The sequence below is a fragment of the Epinephelus fuscoguttatus genome, linkage group LG20, assembly GCF_011397635.1.
Source record: "Epinephelus fuscoguttatus linkage group LG20, E.fuscoguttatus.final_Chr_v1".
In the NCBI taxonomy this organism is placed as follows: domain Eukaryota; kingdom Metazoa; phylum Chordata; class Actinopteri; order Perciformes; family Serranidae; genus Epinephelus; species Epinephelus fuscoguttatus.
This window is the reverse complement of record NC_064771.1, coordinates 33306600-33332862: the sequence shown is the minus strand read 5'-3', so window position 1 is coordinate 33332862 and position 26263 is coordinate 33306600. Positions and strand designations below refer to the sequence as shown.

The following is a 26263-nucleotide window of genomic DNA, read 5'->3' as shown; positions in this document are numbered from 1 at the left end:
TCAGTTCAATTTCTGCCCAGTTAGCAGAAGCTAGCACAGCAGCAGCTGTTAAACGGTCTCAACAAACTCACACATGCAGGGAAACTGCTCGACTCTGTCATTAATTACCGTTAGGTAACATTCACTGTGTACAACCAATAGTTAGCCCTCTCACTGTGTGTGTACAGCTGGACTCTCACCAACTGTTTCAGGCATGGAGCTCACATTACTGCAGCAATAGTCTCCTAGCAGCAGGGAGGGGACAGGACTGTGGGGCGTGTTATTTGGTCCTTGCAAACAGAAATTATTTATGTGTTTAATTGCATATAGAGTGAGAAAGTGAGATCCAGTTATAAATGGTCACTCTAGACACAAGTGTGAGACGGACTTAGAGCTGTCCACCTGCGATTGGATCACTCAAGACACATGTCAATACGAGGTGTAAACAGGAGCTCTGACCTCCCTACCACTGTCTGTGGCTCTAAGCTCAAAAACAATTGGTTTCTAAGTTAATCTTTAAAAGGATTTCAAAAATATATATAGTTCCATCAAACAGCTGATCGCTGCTGTTTCAATCAAACAAACAGTGCATTTATTAGGGACTATTTACATTGATGGATTAATACATATTTGGTGCTCTAGTGAGTATTTGGAGCTGCAGGACGGTTTATGTTTGAGTCAAAATAAACTACAGCGAGTGTGTTCATGCTATTGAAGGAACGTGTCACACAGTGAAACAGTGTATGGCAACACCTTTTAACATTTAATCAGTACGGCTGACAAGTAGTGATTTAGTTTTCAGTGGCGGAAATGACATTTTAAAATGTCAGAATATCTTTTTGGCCAGTTAAAAGGTTAATTTAAGATATCTGTGAAATAAATTTTTCATATTAAAAATATATTTTAACATGTAGAAATAACATTGTGACTAGTTAAAAAAGATTAACAGACATCTTTGATTTAATTATAAATATCAGTAATTCCTTTTTTATAAGTAACAATTACACATATCTACAACTGAATTTCCACATGTTAAAAAATGATTGTGACAGACATCAACAATCGCATTTTTGACATGTGCGACACAGTGGCGTATGACAGCTGGGGAGGCCCCAGTGCACGTTATTAGGATGGGCCCCCTGCAAGATCTGGCATCTGAACTAGCTATGACTTGACATTGTCCAACATCAACATAACATTACCCAGCAAACATCAGAGCAAATGTGACACAAAAACCAAATAAAATAATGAAGTATTTATTCAATTATATATATATTTTTTATAGTTTATTTGTTGTTTTATAGTATATGTGAAGTAAATGTTTAATGTTATTGTAGAATAGATTGCTACTGACTCTTTCAGAAAACATGACGGAGATGGGTTTGCATTTTCAAGGGCATATACAGCAGTTAGCCTGACTTTTTAAAAAAAATTTAACATGGGTTCTTCTTTGAACATGGATGCATTTCTGTATTTCTGAGGTGGCACTCTGAATGAGTTATAAGAGCTTGCTCTCTGGCCAACGCGCTGTTGGAGGGCCTGCTCTCTCTATGGGTCCCCTCGTCCCAGGGGCCCCCAGTGCAACCACACTGCCTGCACTGTCTATATTTACGCCACTGAGAATACCTAACCTTATTTTAATATATTTAGAATTCAGTTCTCACTTACATAAAACTTCAGTTAGTATTTGCTTAAATCACTGAACTCAACAGGCTTGTATTAGAGGCAGGCCTTTTAATTCCGTTGACACAAAACTGTTGCTCAGCAAAGATCAGAAAATACTATCAAACTGTTTATCTGAACCAATATGAATATTACTTGTATACAAATTAGGTTTCAAATAACAATTTCATTATGTGTTATGTTATGACACTTGTTTTACGCCACCAGAGGATAACGGCTCCTGGCGCTCTGACACAACATTACTTTATCCTGTGAAAACAATATTCATGACTGGGATTCATTTAAAAAAAATGCTTTTGATTCTTTTGATTGGTGGACAGTTAATATCTATAACTCACCAGGTAATCGAGGAATGGACACATATTCTGACTTTGTGACCGTAAAATGAATTTAAGCGAGCTAACGATATGTAGCATCTCCATACTGACAAAAGTTTAAACAATAATATTTATATGCACAATCTAAAAGACTAATTAATGTTAGCTCAAGTAGGCCTCTATTTGAGACAGGCTTTTATTTGAGACAGTCCTCTATTTGAGACAGTCCTCTATTTGAGACAGGCTTTTATTTAAGACAAACCTCTATTTGAGACAGGCCTTTATTTGAGACAGGCCTCTATTTGAGACAGGCCTCTATTTGAGACAGGCTTTTATTTAAGACAAACCTTTATTTGAGACAGGCCTTTATTTGAGACAGGCCTCTATTTGAGACAGGCCTCTATTTGAGACAGGCTTTTATTTAAGACAAACCTCTATTTGAGACAGGCCTTTATTTGAGACAGGCCTCTATTTGAGACAGGCCTCTATTTGAGACAGGCTTTTATTTAAGACAAACCTTTATTTGAGACAAACCTCTATTTGAGACAGGCCTCTGTTTGAGACAGGTGTTTATTTGAGACAGACCTCTATTTGAGACAGGCTTTTATCTGAGACAGGCCTTTATTTGAGACAGACCTCTAATTGAGACAGGCCTTTATTTGAGACAAACCTCTATTTGAGACAGGTGTTTATTTGAGACAGGCATTTATTTGAGACAGGCCTTTATTTGAGATAGGCTTTTATTTGAGACAAACCTCTATTTGAGACAGGCCTCTATTTGAGACAAACCTCTATTTGAGACAGGCCTCTATTTGAGACAAACCTCTATTTGAGATAGGCTTTTATTTGAGACAGGCCTCTATTTGAGACAGGCCTCTATTTGAGACAAACCTCTATTTGAGACAGGATTTTATTTGAGACAAACCTGTATTTGAAACAGGCCTCTATTTGAAACAGGCCTTTATTTGAGACAAATCTGTATTTGAGACAGGCCTCTATTTGAGACAGGCCTTTATTTGAGACAGGCCTCTATTTGAGACAGGTTTTTATTTGAGACAGGCCTCTATTTGAGACAGGGCTTTATTTGAGACAGGCGTTTATTTGAGACAGGCCTCTATTTGAGACAGGCCTTTATCTGAGACAGGCCTCTATTTGAGACAAACCTGTATTTGAGACAGGCCTCTATTTGAGACAGGCCTCTATTTGAGACAGGCCTTTATTTGAGACAAACCTGTATTTAAGACAGGCCTCTATTTGAGACAGGCCTTTATTTGAGACAAACCTGTATTTGAGACAGGCCTCTATTTGAGACAGGTTTTTATTTGAGACAGGCCTTTATTTGAGACAGGCCTCTATTTGAGACAGGCGTTTATTTGAGACAGGCCTCTATTTAAGACAGGCCTCTATTTGAGACAGGCCTCTATTTGAGACAGGCCTTTATCTGAGACAGGCCTTTATTTGAGACAGGCCTCTATTTGAGACAGGGCTTTATTTGAGACAGGGCTTTATTTGAGACAAACCTGTATTTGAGACAGGCCTCTATTTGAGACAGGCCTTTATTTGAGACAGGCCTCTATTTGAGACAGGGCTTTATTTGAGACAAACCTGTATTTGAGACAGGCCTCTATTTGAGACAGGTTTTTATTTGAGACAGGCCTTTATTTGAGACAGGCCTCTATTTGAGACAGGCGTTTATTTGAGACAGGCCTCTATTTAAGACAGGCCTTTACTTGAGACAGGCCTCTATTTGAGACAGGTGTTTATTTGAGACAGGCCTCTATTTAAGACAGGCCTTTACTTGAGACAGGCCTTTATCTGAGACAGGCCTCTATTTGAGACAGGCCTTTATCTGAGACAGGCCTTTATTTGAGACAGGCCTCTATTTGAGACAGGCCTCTATTTGAGACAAAAGAGTAAGTAAGAGTAAAAGAGACTGGGCGTTTAATTGAAGTTTTATGGTAGTTATGAAATAATCTGTAGATATATTGATTACAACTAACTAGTACGAATATGATGATGTAGTTCTCTATATCTGGAATTTTTTTATGTGATTTTACAATTTAAAAAAACATTCAAATATTTCCATTTGTATCTGCTAAGGAAAAAACAAGAGCTCCTATAATGTTGCCTCGCACGTTAACAACTAAGGATTCATGGGGGAAAACATATTTACTGTTGTACATGATATGAGGTGCAAGTATGATGCAACACCACAACATATGAACATGTAAATTATGCAGAAATAATTGCATTACATGCAGCTACGATTATGCAGACATGACTGATTATGTAATCGTAACTCTGTAGAACATGCATTTATCACATTTACTGTTGCTTTATCTGTGAAGTAAGCAATTTGTCTCATTATGGTGCTAAACTGTTGTTTGGCCGCAGACTCCTGTGCTAGAAACACACAAGAGAAGTTACATAACTGCATGTGGTTCAACCTAAATGAACACATTTACATTTAGAGTGCCTACCGTGAGCAGGGAGGGCTTTTCATTTTCTGTGTGAAGTCATTGCCGCTGATGCAATGTCTATTTGAGGAGCAAACAACCCTTTTCCATTTAGCAGGAACACCTCTCTCTGCTCAGTTTAACAGTAAATGTTTGCAACAAGGGCAGAACCCCCCAGGGGGCCCAAGAATCCTCATACCGCCGAGCGTCGGGAGCTCTAAACCGGAGAACAACCTCACTTCAACCCATGTTCAAAGAAGCAGGAAGCACTTCCATCTGCATCATTACAGCGGCTGTACTCAGGCATCTTGTGTTTAGAGGAAGCCTGCAGCAACACCACCTCTGCTGTGGGAACAAAAAGGCTAAAAATAATTTCTGCACACGGGGATTTGGACTTTTCACAAGTCAATATTGTGATCAGTGTTTCGATTGATTATCCAAACCTGAAATAAAAGGCACTTGTTGTATCTACAGAGGCACAGATGTGACAGCTCCCACTCCAAACAGCCAGCATCTGCACCTGCACTCCCCAAAATCAACACCTGTCTCTCTGGGAATGGGCCCTGAACAAACTGCCGCTTGTGAGTAAGTCAACAGCGATGTGGCAGCCTGCAGCCTTCGGTAACAGCTGCTCGCTAAAAGGATGCAGGATTTCTGCACCGACACATACGTCGGGAGAGGGAGGACAAAGTCAAACTGCATTTCCAGCAACTTGAAAATCATGCAAAACCTTTTGTAAAGCCAACAAATATGTCAAAACATCAGCACTAATCATGTTTTTGATGCAAGCCTCTGAGAATCAAAGCTTTCTGGAGCTACAGATATTCAACCGGAGCATCACAGAAGATTCACAGTTTCATTTCCCCCTCCAACAGTATCCTTAGTAGGCCATAATGCAGCAACAGCTTGCATCTCCTCCGAATCGTCTTCCTCAGCATTTCAAGTACAGCAGCCTCTTTGATAACTCTTTGTCATTTGAAGCACTTGGTTCCCTCCTCTGTCAGACATCCTCCCCGTCTCTCCCCGGCATTGTAAACAGCACAGCCTGCTGAACGTCCTCGTGCACCGCAAGTGAAAAATTGAGTGGAAAGTGGGGACATTATACCATATAATTCCTAGAATAAGTAGAACACCACTCGCTCTTGATAATAATGAGAACATCCAGGATTTTTTTTTCTTTAATCCTCCTTTGTTCTTAATTTCAGCAATTTATCTCTCCCTTGCTCTTTGCGTCATTATCTCCTTCCACTCCCTCATCTCTCGTCCTTTTGTGTGTCTCACACTGCATCCTTCCGCCCGTTTAACTCCCTCTTTCCACTTATTTTTCTCCACTTTCCCTCACTTTCTGTCCTCCCATGCTTTCCCTATAAGCTACTTTCCCCCTCTGTATATGTGCCCGTCAGCCCGGCTACTGCTCAGGGGGGGATTTCTGCTCCACCTGCTCTCTCATTCAGCCGCAAAGTAGCGTGATTTCCACCACCCAGCAAACAGGCCCAGCTATGCACAAATGTTAACAGTGTCACTGACTTTAATTCGTGAAGCTCAGCTGATTCGTCACATATTCAACAGTGGAAAGACTTGTGCAGATCGTTTTCTGTGAAGACTTCCAATATGTGATCTCTCCTGACCCTCTGCAGGAGCCTCTGTGAACTCTGTGTGCAGCCCTCTGACACCATCATTCTTCATGTACAGTAGCTATTTCCCTGCTGACTCCCAATCGATGTCACCAATAATCCTAATGTATATTGACGCAATTAATCAAACCAAAATCAATGAAGGAGTATATTTACAGAACGTATGGTCATGCAGGTTGGGACTTATCTTCACATCATCCAATTATATCAAGATGATTTATCTCTTTCACCTCAGCTTCAACTGACTCTGTTCATCAGTAACATTCGCCTACATGGCCCCTTTAAACATTTATTTTCTAGATAAAGAAACCAAATGTAAAGCAAGTGTAACACACTGTGATCGAATCACAGCCAGGAGTGAAAGCAGTCTGTACAGATTACCTACATCTTATGAAAATATCCACCAACAAAAGCCACTTTAAGGAGAAGTAGTATGGAAGCCCATTTCTGTCATTGTTATGAAAAAGAGATCCTGTAAGTCATTATAATGAGAAATGTTCTCAAAATTATGACTTAGTATCATAAAAAATGTGTTATAAAAAATATGTTTTCCAGATTAATGGGTCTGTATCTCAAAATAATTAGAACATTTCTCAAATTTATGACCTAATATCTCAAAACAGTGACTTAGTATTTCAAAATAATGACTTACTATCTCAAAAAAAGAAACTTTCCCAAAATGATGACTAAGTTTTTCAAAATAATCAGTTAATATCTCAAAAGAATGAGAAACTTTCTCAAAATTTTGACTTAACATCTCAAAAGAATGACTTAGTATTTCAGAATTATGAGTTATATCAAAATAATGAGGAATTTTCTCTATAACGACTTAGTATTTCAAAATAATGACTTACTATCTCTAAAAATGTAGTTAGTGTCTCAAAAAAGAAACTTTCCCAAAATAATGATCAAGTTTCTCAAATTCTGAAAAATATTCTTAAAATTTTGACTTAGTGTCTCAAAATAATGACAAACTTTCTCAAAACTATGACTTAATATCTCAAAAGAATGACTTAGTTTTTCAAATTTTTGACTTACTATCTTAAAAAAATTTGTTAGTATCTCAAAAAAAATTCTCATAATAATAAGTATGTAAAAAGAAACTAAGACTAAGTTTTTCAAAAATAATCAGTTAGTACCTCTTTCTCAACTTTCTCAAAAGAATGACTTAGTTTTAAAAAATTTTGACTTACTATCTCAACAAATTTGTTAGTATCTCAACAAATTTGAAAATTTCTCAAAATAATAAGTATGTTTATTAAAATAATGAAGATTATTCCTAAAATTCTGAATTAGTGTCTCAAAATAATGACAAACTTTTTCAAAATTATTACTTAATATCTCAAAAGAATGACTTAGTATTTCAAAATAATGACTCACTATCTCAAAAAATAGTATCTAAAAAAAGGAAACTTTACCAAAATAATGAGTAAGTTTCTCAAATGACTAAGTTTTTCAAAAATAATCAGTTAATATCTCTTAACTTTTTCAAAAGAATGACTTTCAAAATTTTGACTTACTATCCCAAAAAATTTGTTAGTATCTCAAAAAATTTGAACATTTCTCAAAAATAATAGGTATGTTTCTAAATTAATGAAAAATGTTCTCAAAATTATGACCTAATACCTTAAATTAATGAGCTGGCATTTAAGTATGTCAAAATAATTACTAAATTATCAAAATATTGAGAAACTTCTCAAAATTATGACCTAATATCTCAAAAAAAAAGATTTATTTTCTCAAAAAAATTGTATCTTTAAAAAAATTAAAAAATTTCTCATAATACATTTAATTAGGTAGTTTCTCCAAATAATGACAAACTTTCTCAGAATAATCACTTTGCACCTCAAAATGAGACACTTTTTTGTAAAAGAAATAATGAGTTATTATCTCAAATTAATATGAAACGGCAGTAAGTCATTATTTTTTTTAGACCTTTCATTATTTTGAGATGCTAAGTCTTTTTGTAAGGCATACTTTGGGGGGCTTTCTTGCCTTTATTTGATACGACAGATACAGTGCAAAGGGGCAGAGAGAGTGGGGATGACATGCAGCAAAGGGCCACTGTGGCAAGGACACAGCCTTTGTACATGAGCACCTGCTCCACCAGGTGAACTAGCGGTCGCCCCAGATGCTGAGTCATTATTTGAAAAAGTTTTTCTTTACAATCACCTTTAATTACAGGTGCTTCATTTGATCACACTGGTAACAAAGGGCTTTCATACAGGAGCGTCTGCTTGAGACAAACCAGTGTGTGTGACATGTATGACATGTGTGACGTTGTGTGTGTCTGCCTCTTCCAATGTCATGAAAATGTGTGTGTGGGTTTCAGACACAGTTTGACGATGCAACAATCACTTTGTTTGAAGCACAATAACTGACGCTGCAACAGCTGGTCGATTCATTGTTTCGTCCGCAACTATTTTGACAACCAATTAATCTTTTTAGTCATTTTTCGGGGAGAAAAGCCAAACGTTCTCTGGGTCCAACTTTCTCACATGACAGGATTTACTGCTTTTTTCTTTCATTTATAATTAGTCATTTCAATATCTTGGGGTTTTGGAGCATTGGTCACATACAGCAAGCTATTACAGGTCCAGTGTGAAGGATTAAGGAGGATATGTTGGTATGTTTTCTTTGGTGTATAATCACTTAAAAATAAGACTATTGTTGTGTTTTTGTTACCTTAGAATGAGCTGTATATATCCACATGCGGAGCGGGTCCTCATCTACAGAGATTGCCATGTTGCACCACCATGTTTCTACAGTAGCCCGGAATGGACAAACCAAACTCTGGCTCTAAATTGGGCCACTCCCATTTTTGAAACTGATTTCAAAACTGACAGCGAAGGAATTCTAACCAGGAGAAGTTTCCACTGGTTGCAATCTGCAATCCTCACCACTAGATGCCACTAAATCCCCCTAAATCTCACACACTCTTCCTTTAAGTGCATCACCATGGGTTGCCGAAAACTATAACTGGCATTTTTTAAACAATTTTTTTGGCATTTTGCAGATGAAATTAATTGAATAATTGAGAAAATAATCTGTAGATTAGTCGATAATCAAAATAGTTGCAGCCCTAATATTGACCTTTTGACTCTGCCTCTTCCTGTTGTCTCAAGCAAGCCTGAAAAATGTACAGACAGCCTCTTTTTCAACAAAGCAAAAGATAAGTAGAGCCCATGTGACCTGGGACACGCCATGTTTGTTGACAATAGATCCAATTACCCAAACGCCTGTGACCTTCCCTCATTATTGAGATTCTGTTTCCATACACAGAATGCATGTTAGAGGTGTGTGTGTGTGTGTGTGTGGTGGGGGGGGTCCACAGTTACTTTAAAGGAGGTTATGTGTTTGATAGCCCCTCCGTTGCTCCCAGGGCTCCATACGGTTGTTACTCAACATTATTTTTACTTAAACATGACTTAAAACTTCAGTCGCCTTCCGCCTGGATACAGTAAAGTGATCTCTGCTGTTTATTCCCCCACTGGTCCAGGATCAAAGCCCACCAAAGCTTTCTCCCTTTTTATCTTTGTGTACAATCTCACTGGCTGAATAACACTACGGCTGAGTGGACGGCTCATTCCGTCTTTGAAAGGCTAATAAATCAAAAAACAAATGGGCTTTATCCTTGTCAGAGCTGCAGACCTTCTGTCTGATACCAACAAGGACAATAATAATAATTAGTTTTCATATTTGACGTTGTGCTTTGAAGTGAAAACTCTTCACCTTGATCTCATAGATCTTGAGCTTTCTCTTGATACTGGTGTTCTCGCGCTCCAGGCAGGCCAGCCTCGTCTTGATGTCCTGATACGCAGTGATGAGGGCGAAGTGGGAGGCCGAGTAGACGTCGTCGGGGGGCAGCTGCGAGGAGTGCCACGCCACGCTGCCGCAGCCATCCTCCTTCAGGCCCCCTGCGTCGCCGCCTCCTCCCAGCAGCCCCAGCTCCCCTCCTCCGAACAGAGACTGCATCACTCAGAGCCTCAACCTGAGGACAGACAGTTATTTGCCCATTAATTATTAAACCTCCAGATTGTTTCCATTCAATTAAATGTACCTACCCCAAAAAAGCGTTTCATAATCCTGGCAAGAGGGTCGGCTATCAGTGCCACCGCAGCAGTGCTAAAAACATCAAGCAGGCAGCTACTCGCAACAAACAAAAAAGAACAAAGCCACGTTCGACTGAGAGCAGTCGGATTTCTGGCACACACGATGTAAAATATTCAAAAGCAAAGCGGGTACAGACAGAGACAGGAGGCAGGATGAGGGACATGTGAAATTTAAAGATGACTGGGTGGATACATACATCAGAGAAGGCACTGCGTCACATCATCGCATTGAGTATGTTTATGTGCACACTACGTTTATACTGAACAAAGACAAACGCACATGTTAATCTCCCTTCTTCTAGATTATAAAGTTTTGTTCAGACAGAAGGCGAGGCGAAGTTAAGAGGCAGCATGACTGCACAGCAAGTCGGTGCAAAGATGCAATGCAGTGGATGCCAACAGATGGAAGATTGTCCAAAGTGTGAGTGAGGACACAATAAGAATCTTTTCTCTACTGGAGCGAAGAATTTGCTTTAAACCAAAGACTTTATGACTCCACAAATAAGTTGCTAGCTAATATATAGCTAATGTCTGCACAGTTATTGCATCGTTGCAAATAAACACAGGCTGCACAATGATCATAGCAGCAGTTCCCAAATATTTTTAACCCACAGCACCCCTCCATACAGACTCCTTCTCATGGCACTTAGCTTTCAGAGTACACTTCTGTGCCTCCTGAATACTGAGATGCATTTCTCTGAGTTTATTTACAGTGGCAGATCTTTCCATCACTTCCATCTGCTGATCGCTGTTTGTTGTTGTGTGTCGAGGAAAGTCACTGCTGGGCAGAAAACGACGCTGAGAGTGAACTTAAACAGTAAAGCTGCAGCTGGACAGCTAAACAGTTAGATGAAATGCAACAGGCCACCTTTTTATAGCTGCTTTAAAGTCAGTTTCGCCTTGTTTTATTTTATTTCTGTGTCTTGTGAGGGTTTTGGTAAAATGTGCAGAGAAAGATTAGAATAAACAAATCTTGCAGCATCCTTGATCCGTCCCTCAGGCTCCTCACATTCTGCACCACCCACTTTGGGAACCACTAGTGGAGTTGTCACACTTGCACAAGTGATGCAACTCTGAAGACATTTTAAGATTATCCAAGTTTCTGATCATCTGTTGCGGTGTGGGCCGCTCTTTGACTCCTCCACATCCAGATAATCTGTCATTTCTGTACCAACACGTTACCTCAACAGTTTAGTGTCTGGCTGCCTGGACACACTGCTGTAGTCAGTGTCAGGGAGCAGTGAACTACACGGTATTAAACTAGTACTGTTTTTGCATATGATTCAAGTAGTTAAATTGCTTTTTTGCCATTTTTTGTGTAGTTAACTTTTGACACTACAAATAATTTTGGGCCATAAAAAGAAAGGAATGATTCTTTTTATTTTGCCATTATGTCCTTGCTGTAATTTAGCCTCCTTTGCACAGCAATGGTCGGGGCCGGGCAATTTTAGGCAATTCTGAGCAACAAGAGGCAGAATAGGAAGACAACAAGAAAGTTGCCATTACAATGACCATTTTTCATCATTTGAGGCTTGAACTCACAACCTCTGACACCAAGAAGCATCTCCTATCTAACTGAGCTAATTAGCAAGTGACAACCTTTTTGTGGCTTCACAAACTGACTAAGTCAGCCACCAGGATGACAGCAGCTGTCAAGGCAGATTTCAAACTGCTGTCATAAATTCAGTTATGAGGACAAAAATCTGAAAATACACATCTTGCATCTAGACAGCATGGAGATGTTGTTAATTTGTTTTTAACAATGATTGATCTACTACATATTAAGTGAAAAACTGATGTGTAAAGATGCTCTATTCCCATTGACAGCAATGGTTCACATGAGGACAGAATTCAAAATGCTGTCAAAAATTCAGTTTTTGATATCAAATTCTGATATTTTCCAAACATCATCTACCATGACTCCAAAATTTTGTTAATGTTTTTTCATGAACATTGAAAACTTATTTAGCAAGAATTTGCAAGTATATGTTTACAGTACTGTTTACAGTCAAACGTCTTGATGCACTGTAGGCTCAATTTTTAATTAATCAAAAATCTGTGAGGACAGTTTGTGGAGGACAGTCTGAAGATGCTCTGTAGCAAGTTTGGTGTCAATTGAGCAAAAGTTGTGGGAGGAGATAGGTTTAAAACGTTTTACAGTTTTTGAAAAAAACAGAGTGATGAACTTCATAATTTGCAATAGGTTTAAATGTACAAATGTTTCTTCAGTATTGGGGCTACATTTTAGTGAAAGTTGCGAAGCTGTAGCACATACAGTCGACTTGTTATGAATTTTCAAAGTTTTGTACTTTAGACGCTTGCTGTAGCGCCACCATCAGGACTATTGGCTTGTGTTTGCAAGTATGAATTACTTTTATTTATTACCAAATGTTCTGAGAAGTTGTTGCATGCTATTTTGAAAGTCACCTGGCTAACTGTGTGATCACGCTTGGTGCAGTACTCCCACCTGCCAGATGCATAAAACTCTGTGTAGATTCACATCTAAAGCGCATGTTTTTGTCAGATTTATAAAGCTGTGCATCTGCCTTATTCTGTTTTATAAATCTCAATCACCACAGTTCACCATAAAATGATGCCCCAAAACATTCATTTGCAACACTTGTGCCCCCCTGCCTCTCATTAGACCTCAATGAGAACGGTAAAGAAAGCATAATTACACCCACTGAGTCACATCAGAGACGGCTTTGGATATCTGTAGCGTCCTTGTGATTCATCACAATTCTGCAAACTATCGTAGCTTTAAAATCTCGATCATCCTTGTTTTTAAACATCAGAAGAATGAATGAATGAATGAATTGGAGCACTGGTGTTGAAACTGACTTTACAAAGTGCGTCACAGGATAAAATTGAACAATCGCTGACAGGGAGATGAATGTAAATTAAAAGAAATAACTCATCAGTGAACTTCATAAATGCACCTTTGATTCATATTTTACAGAACACCATGAAAAAAAAAATGAGCAAGCAACCTAGAAACAATGTTATCCGTCTCTCAACTTAACATTTAATGATGTCCTTTATATCACTGATGACTGTCTCAGCTAAAACGTGTGTACGCCTGGTTTGAAGAACGCACGTTGTTATATAAATATAAATACTGTATATATACCAGTTTGTGTAAGAAAAGTCGTACGCATGGTTTTTGGGCATACACATCGTTTATCCATCTGGTCCTAAGACACTAGTTTCTGAACTGCAGGTGTCTGACAGATGGACATAGCATACAAAACCAAAGCTGACATTCCTGCACTTTCCCATGAACAGTGTGGATTTTTATTTCATTGGGTTATGACCTGTGAACAAGTGGGCACCTTTTGCAACAAATTCGGTTAGGTGGCATTCTTTTTACAAAGTCGTTTGCTCTACTTTTTCTAATCAGCTTTAGTTAACCAAACTTGATTTCTCCCTGAGGCAGCTTTGCTGTAGTTCAACCTCTTCCTGTGTGAAGACATTGGTAGCTTGCAAAGCTTTCAAAGTAGCTTCCCCAGCACTGGCTGCATTCACTTTGATGGCTTTAGCTTCTCCATTGAATTATCAGTGATGGAAGACGAGGATATTTCTGCGTGTAGAGCATCATTACATCATGATACTTTTTGTGTTACTGACAAAGAGCCTATAATTTTTTACATCACATTCTTTTGTGCATGTAAACATTTTGTCTACCTCACACAGCCCAAAGAATTTCAGCGCCTTTTATCTCTCTTTTGCGTTAACTACATATTATTTTTGGTGAGAGCTGCCCTACAGGTGCATGAGTAACCAGTTCATGTACGGTGGCTGATATGTTAATCAGACTGTGATTCACATATGAGTCTGGTTCGTGCTCTTGTTCCATTTCACGGTACTTAAAAAAACATGAGCTGTGACAGCCTACGCTCCTTGAGTGGCATGATGAATGAGCTGGGTAGTTAGCTGACCATGCTATATCGCAGCCAACCAGCTTTGGCCTCCCGGCCCGAAAGACTTAGGGCAATGCTGTCAAAATGATAAATGGCACCTGTGATGTCACCGCCCTCTTTTCATGCAGCCACAGAGGGGACATGTGCACAAAAGTCATACTAGACGTAGCGAGGCGCACCGATAACGGTTTGATTTACGGGTACTGAGGGAGTTACACAACAGCGAGTTGATTTGATGTATACTGGAATGGATGCCTTCCTGACTCCAGCATTGCCTTGTGAGTCAGCGATTGCCTACTGAGCTATTTTCATCTGCTCCCTTCCTCCACGGTTGCTATTTTCCTTGTGTTTTAAGAGAGAGGGGGATAAAGCCTCAGCCAATCTACAGCTCTTTTCCTCGCTGGTCTAACAGGATGATCCAAAAGCACTCCCACATGCACACAAACGCACGTCTGTGCACATGCTGCCAAAAAACAAAAAAAAATACACAGAGGAAGAGTCACACAAAGAGAAAATGCATGTGTGGACAAAAATGCCTGTTTGATCAGAGAGATGACACACACACAAACACACACACACACACACACACAGATGGACTGTGCCAGTCACCTGCCAGCTGCCTGCAGACTGGTGTTTACACCAGGAAGATATTAAGGTCCTGTGATGTGCTCTGTGCTGACACCGTGCTGTCGAGGCTTGGGCGCTTTTCTCTGGCGAGCACTCTGTCACTCTAATGGCCCGATCCTATTTCTTATTTTCACCCCTTACCCCTTGTTTTCCAGTGCCCCTTTGCCTGTAACACAGGTACAAAGGGTAGTGGTTGAAATCTCAGTCCTGTCACCAGAAGAAAATGCTGGCATTTTATGTCTCTGCAAACTATTTAAACATGATATTTGCACATTTCTGCCTTTCCAAAGTGATGTAGTATATGAGCTGACTTTCTCCTCTGAGGTGGAGGGGACAACAGATGGCATGTCACCTGGGCGAGATGGCTGCTTTGCTGCAGACGACTGTTCCATACCACAAATGAAAACGGCTGTATTTTAGCAAGTCATTGCTGTGTTTCAATCCACTTTTCAGGCACCAGTCGTGGGTGTTTTGTTGCGACCCGTCGGCGTGGATAGTGCCATGAAAAGCCAATTCTTTGCTACCGAGACATCTCTGCTCCTCCTGCCAGTCTGCTCTGATATTAGAGGAGCTGTAACAAGTGCAGCAACTTCACTACTGGACTTTAGTTAAAGTTTGGATGCTACATGCCATCAAAGGGGGAATTGCAACATAGAAATATGTCAAAATCTGGGACTGTCTGGTGCCTGGTAGCTCAGTGGGTCGAGCAGGCGTCCCATGTACAAAGGCAGTGTTCTTGCCACAGTGCCGGCAGGTTTAATTCTGGCCCACAATCCTTTGCTGCATGTCATCCCCTCTCTCTTCCCCTTTCATGCTTAACCTGTCCTGTCTTACAAAGGCAAAGGCCACAAAAAAGAATCTTAAACAAGACCGGGCTAGTCAGCTACCGAGACATTAGAATAAGCTACCACTAGGGTTTGTTTTTTTTTTGTTGTGCTTGTTCAGGCTGTTCTCATGCACTACGTAAAGTCATGCCCCTAAATTTATTTATACCCTACGTTATTATGAGCTCGTACAACCCATGTGTTGGGAACGCTGTGATCACATGACCAATACCCTGGAAGTTAAGAAGGAAGTGGTGCCTTCAGGAGGCAGGTTGAGGCGACGAATGGGTCACAACACACAAGAACTTCCCACGTTGTCAACATGTTTCTTTTCTGAAAGCTAACCACAGTAACTTAACTTGGCCAATCCTCACCTCCGCACCGTTACGTCAAGTATATAACTTTAGGTTAAGTATGAGACGTCGTTTGTGGGGCGCTGATTCGTATGATGTATGAGGATACATTGGCTTGTTATAAAGACGTTTCTTTTGTTGTTTGTGCGCCCACCTTGCCAATAATAGGCCCGTTTCCACTGAAGAAGTTCCTGATAGTATTTGGGGGGCAGGAACTACTACAGGAACGTCCTTTCGCTCGGCCCTCAACCGCCGTGTCTCCACTGAGAGAGCGGAGTAGGAGGAAGGTTCCTGTAAAGTTACCGGGCTCTGGATGTGACGTAATCGTTGTGCGACCATTTTGACCGGGGCGACGTAGGGGCATGGGGACGCCGTTAGCAGTTAGCGGTTAGCGGTGTCTGTAATAACTTCGGTCACGGTCTGTGAAATTTTTTTTTTTTTCCAGCGGATGGCTTAGTTACAACATGATTGAGCTAACTGGAGTAGTTTCATGTCGTATCCGACAACGGGAGGCTTTTAACAGATGACATCCTGATGTTAGCTTTGCTGCTGCTGTTAGCTGTCCCTGTCAGCTGATGCTTTCTAGACATCGTGCTTTCCCAAAACTGAATAAATACCACACATAGCAACACAAAACTGCTTTGCTAGCTCAATCATGTTGTAACTAAGATATCCGCTGGAAAAAATATTTTTTTCACGGACCGTTTATTGAGATACTGAGTTAATACAGACACCGCTAACGGCTAACGGTTAGCCCAGCTAATCTACGATAACTATGTTGTTATTTATAAAACGTCACATCCCGCCTTGAGTATATCTAATCAGCACCAAGTAAACCCCAAGCCCCAGCCAGTCTCGGGGCCGTTCTGAGTACCTACTCCGAGGCAGGGACTTGTTTAGCCCCTGTAAAAGTTCCGGAACTCTGTCCTTTGGGAGTAGTTCCTGCAGTGGAGACACGCACCAACGGCCCCGGCCCCGTAAAATTACCCTGAAGTTCCTGCAGTGGAAACGGGCCTAATTTCTCACTGCACTCAGTTTGTAGTGTGTCTGGAAAAACCTCTGTTTGGACGGCCATGTAGCCCGAACACTTTATCCTACTTCTGTATCCCAACAAGATTGGGCCCTTAACCCCTGACCTGTAGACATGAATGTCCAGACGGTACTCACTGTGTGTTGGAGCTACAATAACATTCTTCATATTTGTTTTGAGTCATGTTCATGTGAAAATAAATGGGTCACCGCACGCAAAGAAACCTGATGAATTGGACATTGGTTTATTGTTGTTGCCAAGAACACGTGTCCGAAAAGTTCTCCCCGTTCACACCTCAGAGGCCTTAAATGATATGTTTTGTGTGTTGCATTTGAGCAAAACAGATTTCAACCTGTTAGGAAAACAACAGAAAGAGGGAAATAAATCAAAGTATGGAAATATATGACAAGATGAGGAAACCAGCAGGAATGGATCATATATATTAGACGGGTAGGCTTTCACCTCGCTGTATGTAGTGACCGCATTTCCATAAACATCCCACGGAAGCGGCACACACCATCCGCCTACGTGCATGCTCGAGGACATAATTATCCATAGACCAAAAAATCTGATAAAATTGCCAAGTGGATGTTATGATTCAATTGTGTATGGAGTACCTATTCACCGGCTGCATCCCTACATGGCTAATAAAAGACTAATCTCTAATCTACAGCTCGACGACATCTAGCAGCTCACATGCTGTGGTAAAGAGGATACAGTGGCCACTGATGGATGGCCTCAGAGTGGATAAAATAAAGGACAGGGACACAGGAACATCCATTTTGTCTGGGCTCCTCACATTGGCAGCACAGAAATGAGGCATTTATCACACACACTCGCAGAGCTCCTACTAAGCTCCCCTTCCCTGATCCCTCTCTTGCTCTCTGCTCCTCTACCCAAAATATCCCTCATCCGGCTTCATCCGACCCCTCCTCCTTCCCAATCACACACTATCCACTCTATCTCCTGGACCTCTGGGCTCATTTGCTGAGGCTCTCGGGGCCCCACCGGACTGGAGAAGTGAAAGCGTACGCTTCGTTCCCAACCAGCTCCCTGCTTCATTACAGCGATTACCACAAGAAGTCATACATTACCCGGGGCCCACATGGCATATATTGTCCCACTGAGACTCCCATCCTTGTCCTCTGTCTCTGCTCCCTTGTCCCCCTTTCCTTCCTCTTCTCTCTAGAGATTAAAGCACCACTCCCCTCCCTCTGTGTCACTGTACACTGAAAGGGCCAACGCTGCTGTCGTCATCAGTGGACCTGCAAAGGCTACAGCCATGAAGTGAGTGGGTGACTGTGACAAGCTATTGTTGTCATTACCTACATGTGGTGGCAATTTTATATGTAGCTCTCCTGTTTGAATGAGCTATTTTTTGTTAAACGTCACAACAACAATCTGACGGGGTCGAACCTGCTGACATTTTCTTCCGACGCGTCACATTAACGTCAAGGCTGCAGCAACACAAGGTTAAATCAAGAGAGCAATTAAATGGGTTTATTTTTACAGAGGAGTATCAGGGCCAGGCGTAAGGGGAAAATGAGAGGAGGAAGATTTCTTAAAAGTCAAAATATTGAGGATAAAGTGGAAAACTTGAGACTGAAGTCGAAATGTCGAGAATAAAATCAGCTCTATTGGTATGTCAAATTGTGTCTTGTGATACAACATATTCCCTCTGTAATGGGCGCAGGTGTAACCATTGAAACCTTTGCATATGTCTGTTAGCAGTTATGGATTGAATATGATTTCTCCTTCTGATACGATGAAATTTTCAGCACAATCTCTTCAAAGGCTGAATGCTTAATACCACACCGTGTTTATGCGCTGAAAGAGAAATAATTTTCTTTTAACTAAAACCGATTCTGAAGTACAGTTTCAGCAGTTCATCATCACACAGCATTTTGTAGAGGCAGCCACATGTACTAATGCTCATCATTTGATTTATTCTTAAAAGTTCAACTTTATAATTGATATTTCGACTGTATGTTAAAAATGGTATTTCAAATTTATTCTTGAAAAACAAAGACAAAAAAAATCAGCTTCCTCCTCTGATATATTCTTTCTTATGCTCGACACTAAGAATTAAAGTTTGACTTTATTCTCAACATTTCGACTTTATTCTAAAAATGATATTTGAACGTTATTTTTAACATTTTAGCTTTACTTGCAACCTTTACTCTTTATTCTCAGCATTTTGATTTTATTCTCAAAATGGTCTTTGAATTACTCTTGACATTTCAGCTTTATTCTGAAAATTTCAACTTTATTCTGGAAATTTCAACTTATGTCTTAAAAAGCAGAAAAAACAATCAAACAAACAAAAAACTTCCTCCTCTGATACATTTTTTTTCTTTGAGGAAATGTAATTATTCTCAACATTTTAACTTTATTCTCAAAATGGTATTTCAACTGTTCTTGGCATTTCAGTGTTATTTTTTAAATTTCAACTTTATCCTCAAAAAGCAAAATAAATAAAAACCTTTCTCTTCTATTTTCTTCTATTTTTTCGACGGCTTTATCCTCAACATTTAAGCTTCATTCTCAAAATTTCAACTTTATTTTCGAAAAGCAAATAAACAATAGTTCATCCTCTAATATTTTTTCTTCAGCTTTATTCTCAAAATTTCAACTTCTCTTAACATATATATATATATATATATATATATATATATAGCTATATATTTTATTGTTGACAGGTTTTTTAACTTTAATTTGTGTTAAAATCACAAATAGTGTGTATGTGGCAATTTTCTGTTGCGGATGAGATTCTTCTCACCTCAGGTCAGTCTGCAGGGTTTCACACAGCAAACTTGTCTTGTGATCAGTTCAGTAGATGACGGCTTTCACAATAACCCCACTCATTAAATATACTGCCTTCGTTGTATGAGATAGTACCACAGCTCTTATCCCCAGGGCTTAATGATTTATTTCAAAGAAATTGTGGCCCACCTCACCTACAGGTCTATTAAAATGTTTTGTCAGTTATTGTTTTCCCCCAGAAGATGAAAAAAACCTTCATTCTCATTGGACCTTCAGTCTCCCTAAACGTCCAGACTGCTTACAGTATGAAGAACGCTTTACATTCAGCCTTTTCCCCAGTGTTGTGCCATGTTTAGCTATGTTAGTGGAATGGCTAAACATGAATGTATCGATGATAAAGTTCATCCATTCGTTTACCACTTGCAGACTGGAATATAACAAATATTTGAATGTAGTTTTGTAAAGACATTCATGATCCCCAGAGGATGAATCTTAATGACTTCAGTGATCCTCTGACTTTTCCTCAAGTGCCACCAAGAGATGTACATTTGTGGTTTAAAGTAAAATGTCTCCACAACTATTGGCTGGATCAGGTCAACCTTTTAAAAGAATACTTCAGCCCCAAAACAACCATTTGTGTGTCAATTACTCATCCCATGTCACACTGAATTTGTGACGAAACCTTCTTTGCATGCCTCCAAGGTGAACAGAGAATCCAAAAACCACTAAAATTCATAACGAATTCATAGGTCAGTCCTCGGTGATTGCATTTGACAACAGCAGAACAATATCAAAACATCTGTTTACAAACTCTCACACAACTCATGCAGCAGTCCTCATGCAAAGTCACATTTATCCAGTCGTAAGCTCAGTACTTCCTAAACATATGCATTTTTGCTAAAACCTTACTATTTAAAACGGAAGTGAAACTTTATTTTTCTCTCTTCAAGGCCAGACTCCATTGACAAAAACAGTAATTTTACCTCATTGAACACAGCAGCTGCTGGTCTACCGCTGCCTTGATAAGTTAGTTTGTTTGTGTTATTGTGTGACTTTAGTGAATCTGAAATGACCCTATAAAACACCAAAGTCAGAAAATAACACGAACAAACTAACTGATGGAGTCAGTAGTAGACCAGCAGCTGCTGTGTTCAGTGATATAAAATTACTGTTTTTATCAATGGAGTCTGGTTTGGAAGAAAGATTAATTTTCAGTCCAGTTGCCAGTGGGAAAGATCTGTCTGTTTGGGGAGTGCTGAGCATACGACTGGATAAATGAGACTTGGATTATACTTCAGGAGTTGTGTGAGAGTTTGTGAACAGATGCTTTGATATAGTTTTGCTGTTGTTAAATGCGAACCCCTTTGACTTTAATCCATCAAGAATCCTCAGCTTTTGGATTCTTTGTTCACCGTGCAGGCATGAGAGAAAGTTTTCTTACAAATTCAACGTAACACAGGGTGAGAAATTGACACACAAATGGTCATGTGGGGGCTTAAGTATTCCTACAAGGGCTTTACTCTACTTGTGTACGCAGGATTTGATTGGCCGCTGTCGTTCTTTGAGTTTATTTATTCATCTGAATCTCTTGTTTTCTTTTGCCCCCCTTTCTAATAGAAAATAATTTTACAAATACACTGTGTTGGTGTTTCCTATTGTGGCTCTGTCTATAGCTTAAGTAGGTATTTTCAAGAAATCACAACCGAAAAAGACTCTCCTTCAAAATATAAAATGACACAGCACATAAAACATGCACAACACCAAGCAAGGTCAAACATGGTGCACTCTCCAGGCGTCAGAGCTTCATTTAAATGACTACAAGCAAATTAATTAATCACTTGTTCTACCTATTTACTAAATAGAAGGAGCTGTGTTAGTATTTTATGTTAAAATTAGACCTTGTTGTCTTTACCAAATTAAACAGCACAAAATAAAAATTATTTACAAATATTTCTGTGTTGAATAAATGACTCTGACACACAATGAAAACTCTTTCCCCAAACTGTCTGCAGAATATAAATTATTAGCAAACTTCATTTACAAAACACCTTTTTTTCCATCCTAACGTGTTTCCTTTACAGCATGATCAGGTCTCCAGTTTTTTAGCACTACGACAGGACTGTGAGGTTGTGAAATATTACTATACTTTGACTTTAAAAGAGAAATTGTAATATTTCACACACTTGATGTATCCTCGATTTAACATGACGAACAGCAGCTCGAGCATTAAGCCGGAGTATTCCTCGATGAGTGGAAAAGAGCAAGCCTTATCCATTCACAAACATGCATAACCCAATCAAATCCCAGAGCTGGAGCTCTCTGTAAATACCGCAAATCATATTTTTTGGGATCCTTTGAGGATTGAAGCAACAGATGATTGTTCTCTCTGTGTCTGCCAGCTAATCGAGGCTCACTGTAGACTGTAATGGTGCAAATCTCCTCTTACAGATGTTAATATTGATGCATTCTGTTCTTGTTCCCGCTTTGTGGCATGACCGTTTCTTTGGTAACAAGCTATATCATCATAAGCTATTTATTTCTTCTCCCTAAAGCCTGTTTATGTGGAAGGTTCTGTCTGTGTGTTTCTGCGTCTCTTTTGTATCCCAGGGCGTAAATATATGAGCGCAGTGGAAATCGTGCCAGCTGGGTCAGGGCTGGGTTTTCTGGTGATAACAGAACCAGGATCAAAGAGGAAACTGGGGGAGTGAGTCCCTGCAGTGTGCGATTTGAATGTTGGATCTTGTATGAGGGGGATGCAACCACTTTCCCCTCTATCTCCCTCTCATCCTTCCCTCGGCTGTTAATGTATTTCAAACAAGCCGCAACCTGCGGGACTGAGAAATGAAGCCAAGGCGGAAGTGCCAAAAACTGCAGTTCATCTAATGGCCACTAGAGGAAGCGAGTCAATCCCCATAGACCTTCATGTTAAAATGCCCAACTTTACAGCAGAAATAAACATTTTTACAGCCTGGTACAAAAACAGTTTCATCTTTAAAGTAAATCTTAACATTCATGACAACTGTACAAGGGGAAAATTTTTATATAACTCACCCGTTTGAATGTTATTAAGGCTTAAATCTATGCATAATTAAGGGTGTGGCTGCTTTGAGTGGCAGGTAGGTGCTGTCTGTTGACAATGTAACAATGGTATAACCCTACATTCACAGCATAGGTGTAGCTGTTGCTATTTCAGTGTGTTTTCGGTTTATGAAAGTTAATTTTAACGTCTTGGTTGTTAAAGGGACTGTTCACTGTTTAAACTGGTATGCTTTTTATTTGTCTCAGGGCGGCATAGAACTTGTAATGGCTGTATTTTGTATTCATTTTACCACATATTTTTAAAGAAAACATCCCTTTCAAACTACCATGTTTTCTTAAAAAAAATCACGAAAATTACATCATTTATCATCCAGAGACTAAAAAATTTTCGTTGGATTTTCAAATTTATGGCTGTTTTTGAACACATTATATGGGATGACACTTTCTTAAGAAAAACATGACCAAATCTGAGTTTAAAATAGTGATATTCTGAAAATCACTTTTTTTTCTACGTGTCTCATTTTAAAATTTGGTCCAAATAGATTGTCTATTAACTGACTAACTAACCAGCGTGCACAACAAGAGTGAAAAACCAAGGCTTTTTTCAACTCAAAGATTTCGTCTTCAACTTTGAACTTTCAAACATCAAAGGGTACTGAAATCTAACAACTAATTTATGGTGGACGGAGGGTTATGCATTTTCCACCAGTCACTCAGGGATGCTCAAGGAAAAATATTTGTAGCTTCTGGGAGGGTAAAAATCTAAAAAACAGTCAAATCAAACCCAGCCACCTGCTCCTCTTATTACAGTTCTTTAAAAGTATTGTTCAGTATTTGGTTGTACTAAACGACCCTCTAAGGAGTCAGATGTTTCATTTTTCTGCTAAGTACATTTTTTAAAATGGTTTCAAGCCTGTTTTTTTGTTAGTGAAAATTAGCCTTAGCATTATTACGGTTTCCCAAGCCCCCCAGGAACAGCGCTGGGCTTTGAGGCCAATTTTACACCATGGCCAAAATTGGAATTACACGGTCCAGGTCCGTCACGTAATACCATGAGGCCCAAGATGACTTCCTCCCATAGATTTATACTGTAAAAGAAACGTCTGTAAATCAGTGGATAAATATTTTGAGTGTCACAACCACTGTGAAATGACTTGTTTTGATTGTCAGGGTTTGATTCATTCAGTCTAAATACACATCAAAATTTTTGAAGAGAGGCATGATTAAATCCTTTTTCCCCCCATTCAAGTTAGCAGAGGGCTAAACAGGAAGTTATCTGCTCGGCTGTGCCCACCTTGGCTTGACCACACTCTGCCACTGTAAATCTCTAGTGTACTGTGCTCTATGAATCTTGCAATGCTGAAGATTCGGGTAACTTCATACTGCAAAAAATCAAGCTTTTTTGAGTTCGTATGCCACCCTGCAACTTTCACAGGAATCACCAGGGGCCAGCCTCCAAAGCTGTATCCAGTTCTCTTTGTACATCCATGCAGTTAACAGTGCTAACCAAGCTAGCAGCTACGGTTATCTCTACCGTGTCATCCAAAAACGGTCACCTCTGGTTCCAAAAATCCAAGATGGCGACAGCCAGAATGCCAGTCTCAAGGCTTTAAGACAGGAGTCCACAAAGTAGTGGGTGACGTCACGGTGGCTACGTCCATTATGTTATACAGTCTATGGTTTCAAAGTGTCTTTCTCCCTCTCACCCACCCTCTCTGCACCTTTTCTCTCCTCTCTCTGTCCCATCCTTTATTTTCTGTCTGGCACTGTAAAACAGTCCAGCTCTTCTCAATGCCACCCCGTGATCCCTGCAGGCTGGACGTTTGGCACCTCTGACTCAGACAGTATGTCTGTGAATGGAGAGTCCAGGGCAGAGAGGCGTGTGCCTTTCTGCCCCATGCTCATCCACCAAATGCTCCCATAATGCCTAGCTTCACTCCGCTGTGTCTGTTCCCCCTGCTAAAGTCTCCTTTTTTTAACAGAGCTGGACAGTAGAACAACACACACTGAGAACCTATTAACATGCCGGCAGGTAGCGTTTGATTGTGTGTGAACGAGTGTGTGTATCAAGCGGACACACTGAGCACATGCACAGCGATGCGTGTGGAAATGAGACGGTGCAGGGAGTGTGTGTTTTATGTGTGTCAGTGCAAGGACATGGCAGCAGCAGTGCAAGCAAAAAAAGTGCTCTGTGTGTGTGTGTGTGTGTGTGTGTGTGTGTGTGTGTTTGTCAAAGAGAGACAGGTAGTAGGTATTGATGCACTGACCCAGTGTACTGGATCTGTATCGACCCTGTGCACTGACCTTATTAAATGGATCACTTAAGAGCCAGACGTGTGATCCACATCAAATACTGTTTGTTAGCGACCGTCATTATAAAACTAGCAACTGATACTGTAACAGCTACGAAGTGATTTACACTTCAGGACAAATATAATAAAAAAATTGCTGGAGTTAATAAAAAGCATTGGTATCAACTTAATATCTACATAAATTAATAGCTACATACACCTCATATTTGATATATGAGATGGGGAGCAGCTGTCGGGTATGAAAATAGATAAACAACAGTTGGTACAGTTTCTATTTACATATCATATAGTTACTGTATACAATATAAACACAGTTGCAATCTGGTTGTTTGCAGTGCTGTATAATTGGTATGCTGCTTACAAAAGACTTTCCACAGTGGCTAATAGCAGAGGTGGGCCCCGTCGTTTAAAGCAGACACCAACCTCCCCTAACATCCTTAAAAAAAGTTCACTTTTATAAAATAAAAGATTAAAGCCCCCCTCCAGACACATTTATGTAAGTATGTAAAAATACTCTGCTATGATTAATATTTTGTTTGACATGGTGTTCCCACATAAAAAGTTAAAAACAAACAAAATAAAACAAACTGTGAGAAGTGGCTGGAGGCATATCCACTCTTTCTCCATCCCTTTCTCCTTTCTCTGCTGCTTGTTGTAGGTTTTGCTTTCGCTTTCATCAGCTCTGGCACAGCGCTACTAGTGCCAGGTTGACTGGTGAAAGAGCAGCATGCATCAAGATAGCTTAGCGTTAGCATTAGAGGGCACATCAGAGAGATTGAGCCGTCCATGTTTGAGCCTCAGTCAGACCCACACTCAGATGAGGAGCTGATTGCGCACCAAAATCTGCGACTACCAGACGCATCAGAATGGTAGTTAGCATTTTTGTAGTTGTTATGTTGTTTGTTAGCTTGTGGGCTAACTGGTAGTGCACTGCTGGCACGGGTTGTCAGAATGATGTCAGCGACGTTGAACTCTTACGTTGGACAGACATTACATTTTGGTTGGAATTAAATGGGGCTGACAATATTATAAATGTCTAAAAATGTTAGAAATTGACTTGTGTGGACTTTAAAATATGATGTTGTGCAGACGTTGGCTTTTGTTCTTCTACCTTATGACTAAATGTCTTTATACTGCATCAAGATGACGTTGGCAGGAAGACATTAGATTTTGGTTACTTGGCAACACAACTTAAAACCAGCAAAATATTAACA

General features: G+C 39.9%; 1 protein-coding gene across 1 annotated transcript in view; it reads right to left on the bottom strand.

Annotated features, from left to right (window-relative positions):
• Positions 1-26263, bottom strand: part of tbkbp1 (TBK1 binding protein 1) — a 105413-nt gene that overhangs the window by 40668 nt on the left and 38482 nt on the right. Inside the window, exon 2 of the mRNA XM_049563830.1 lies at positions 9802-10060. Within this exon, the coding sequence (XP_049419787.1) occupies positions 9802-10044 (243 nt within the window). The 5' untranslated portion in view covers positions 10045-10060. The remainder of the gene's footprint in view (positions 1-9801; positions 10061-26263) is intronic.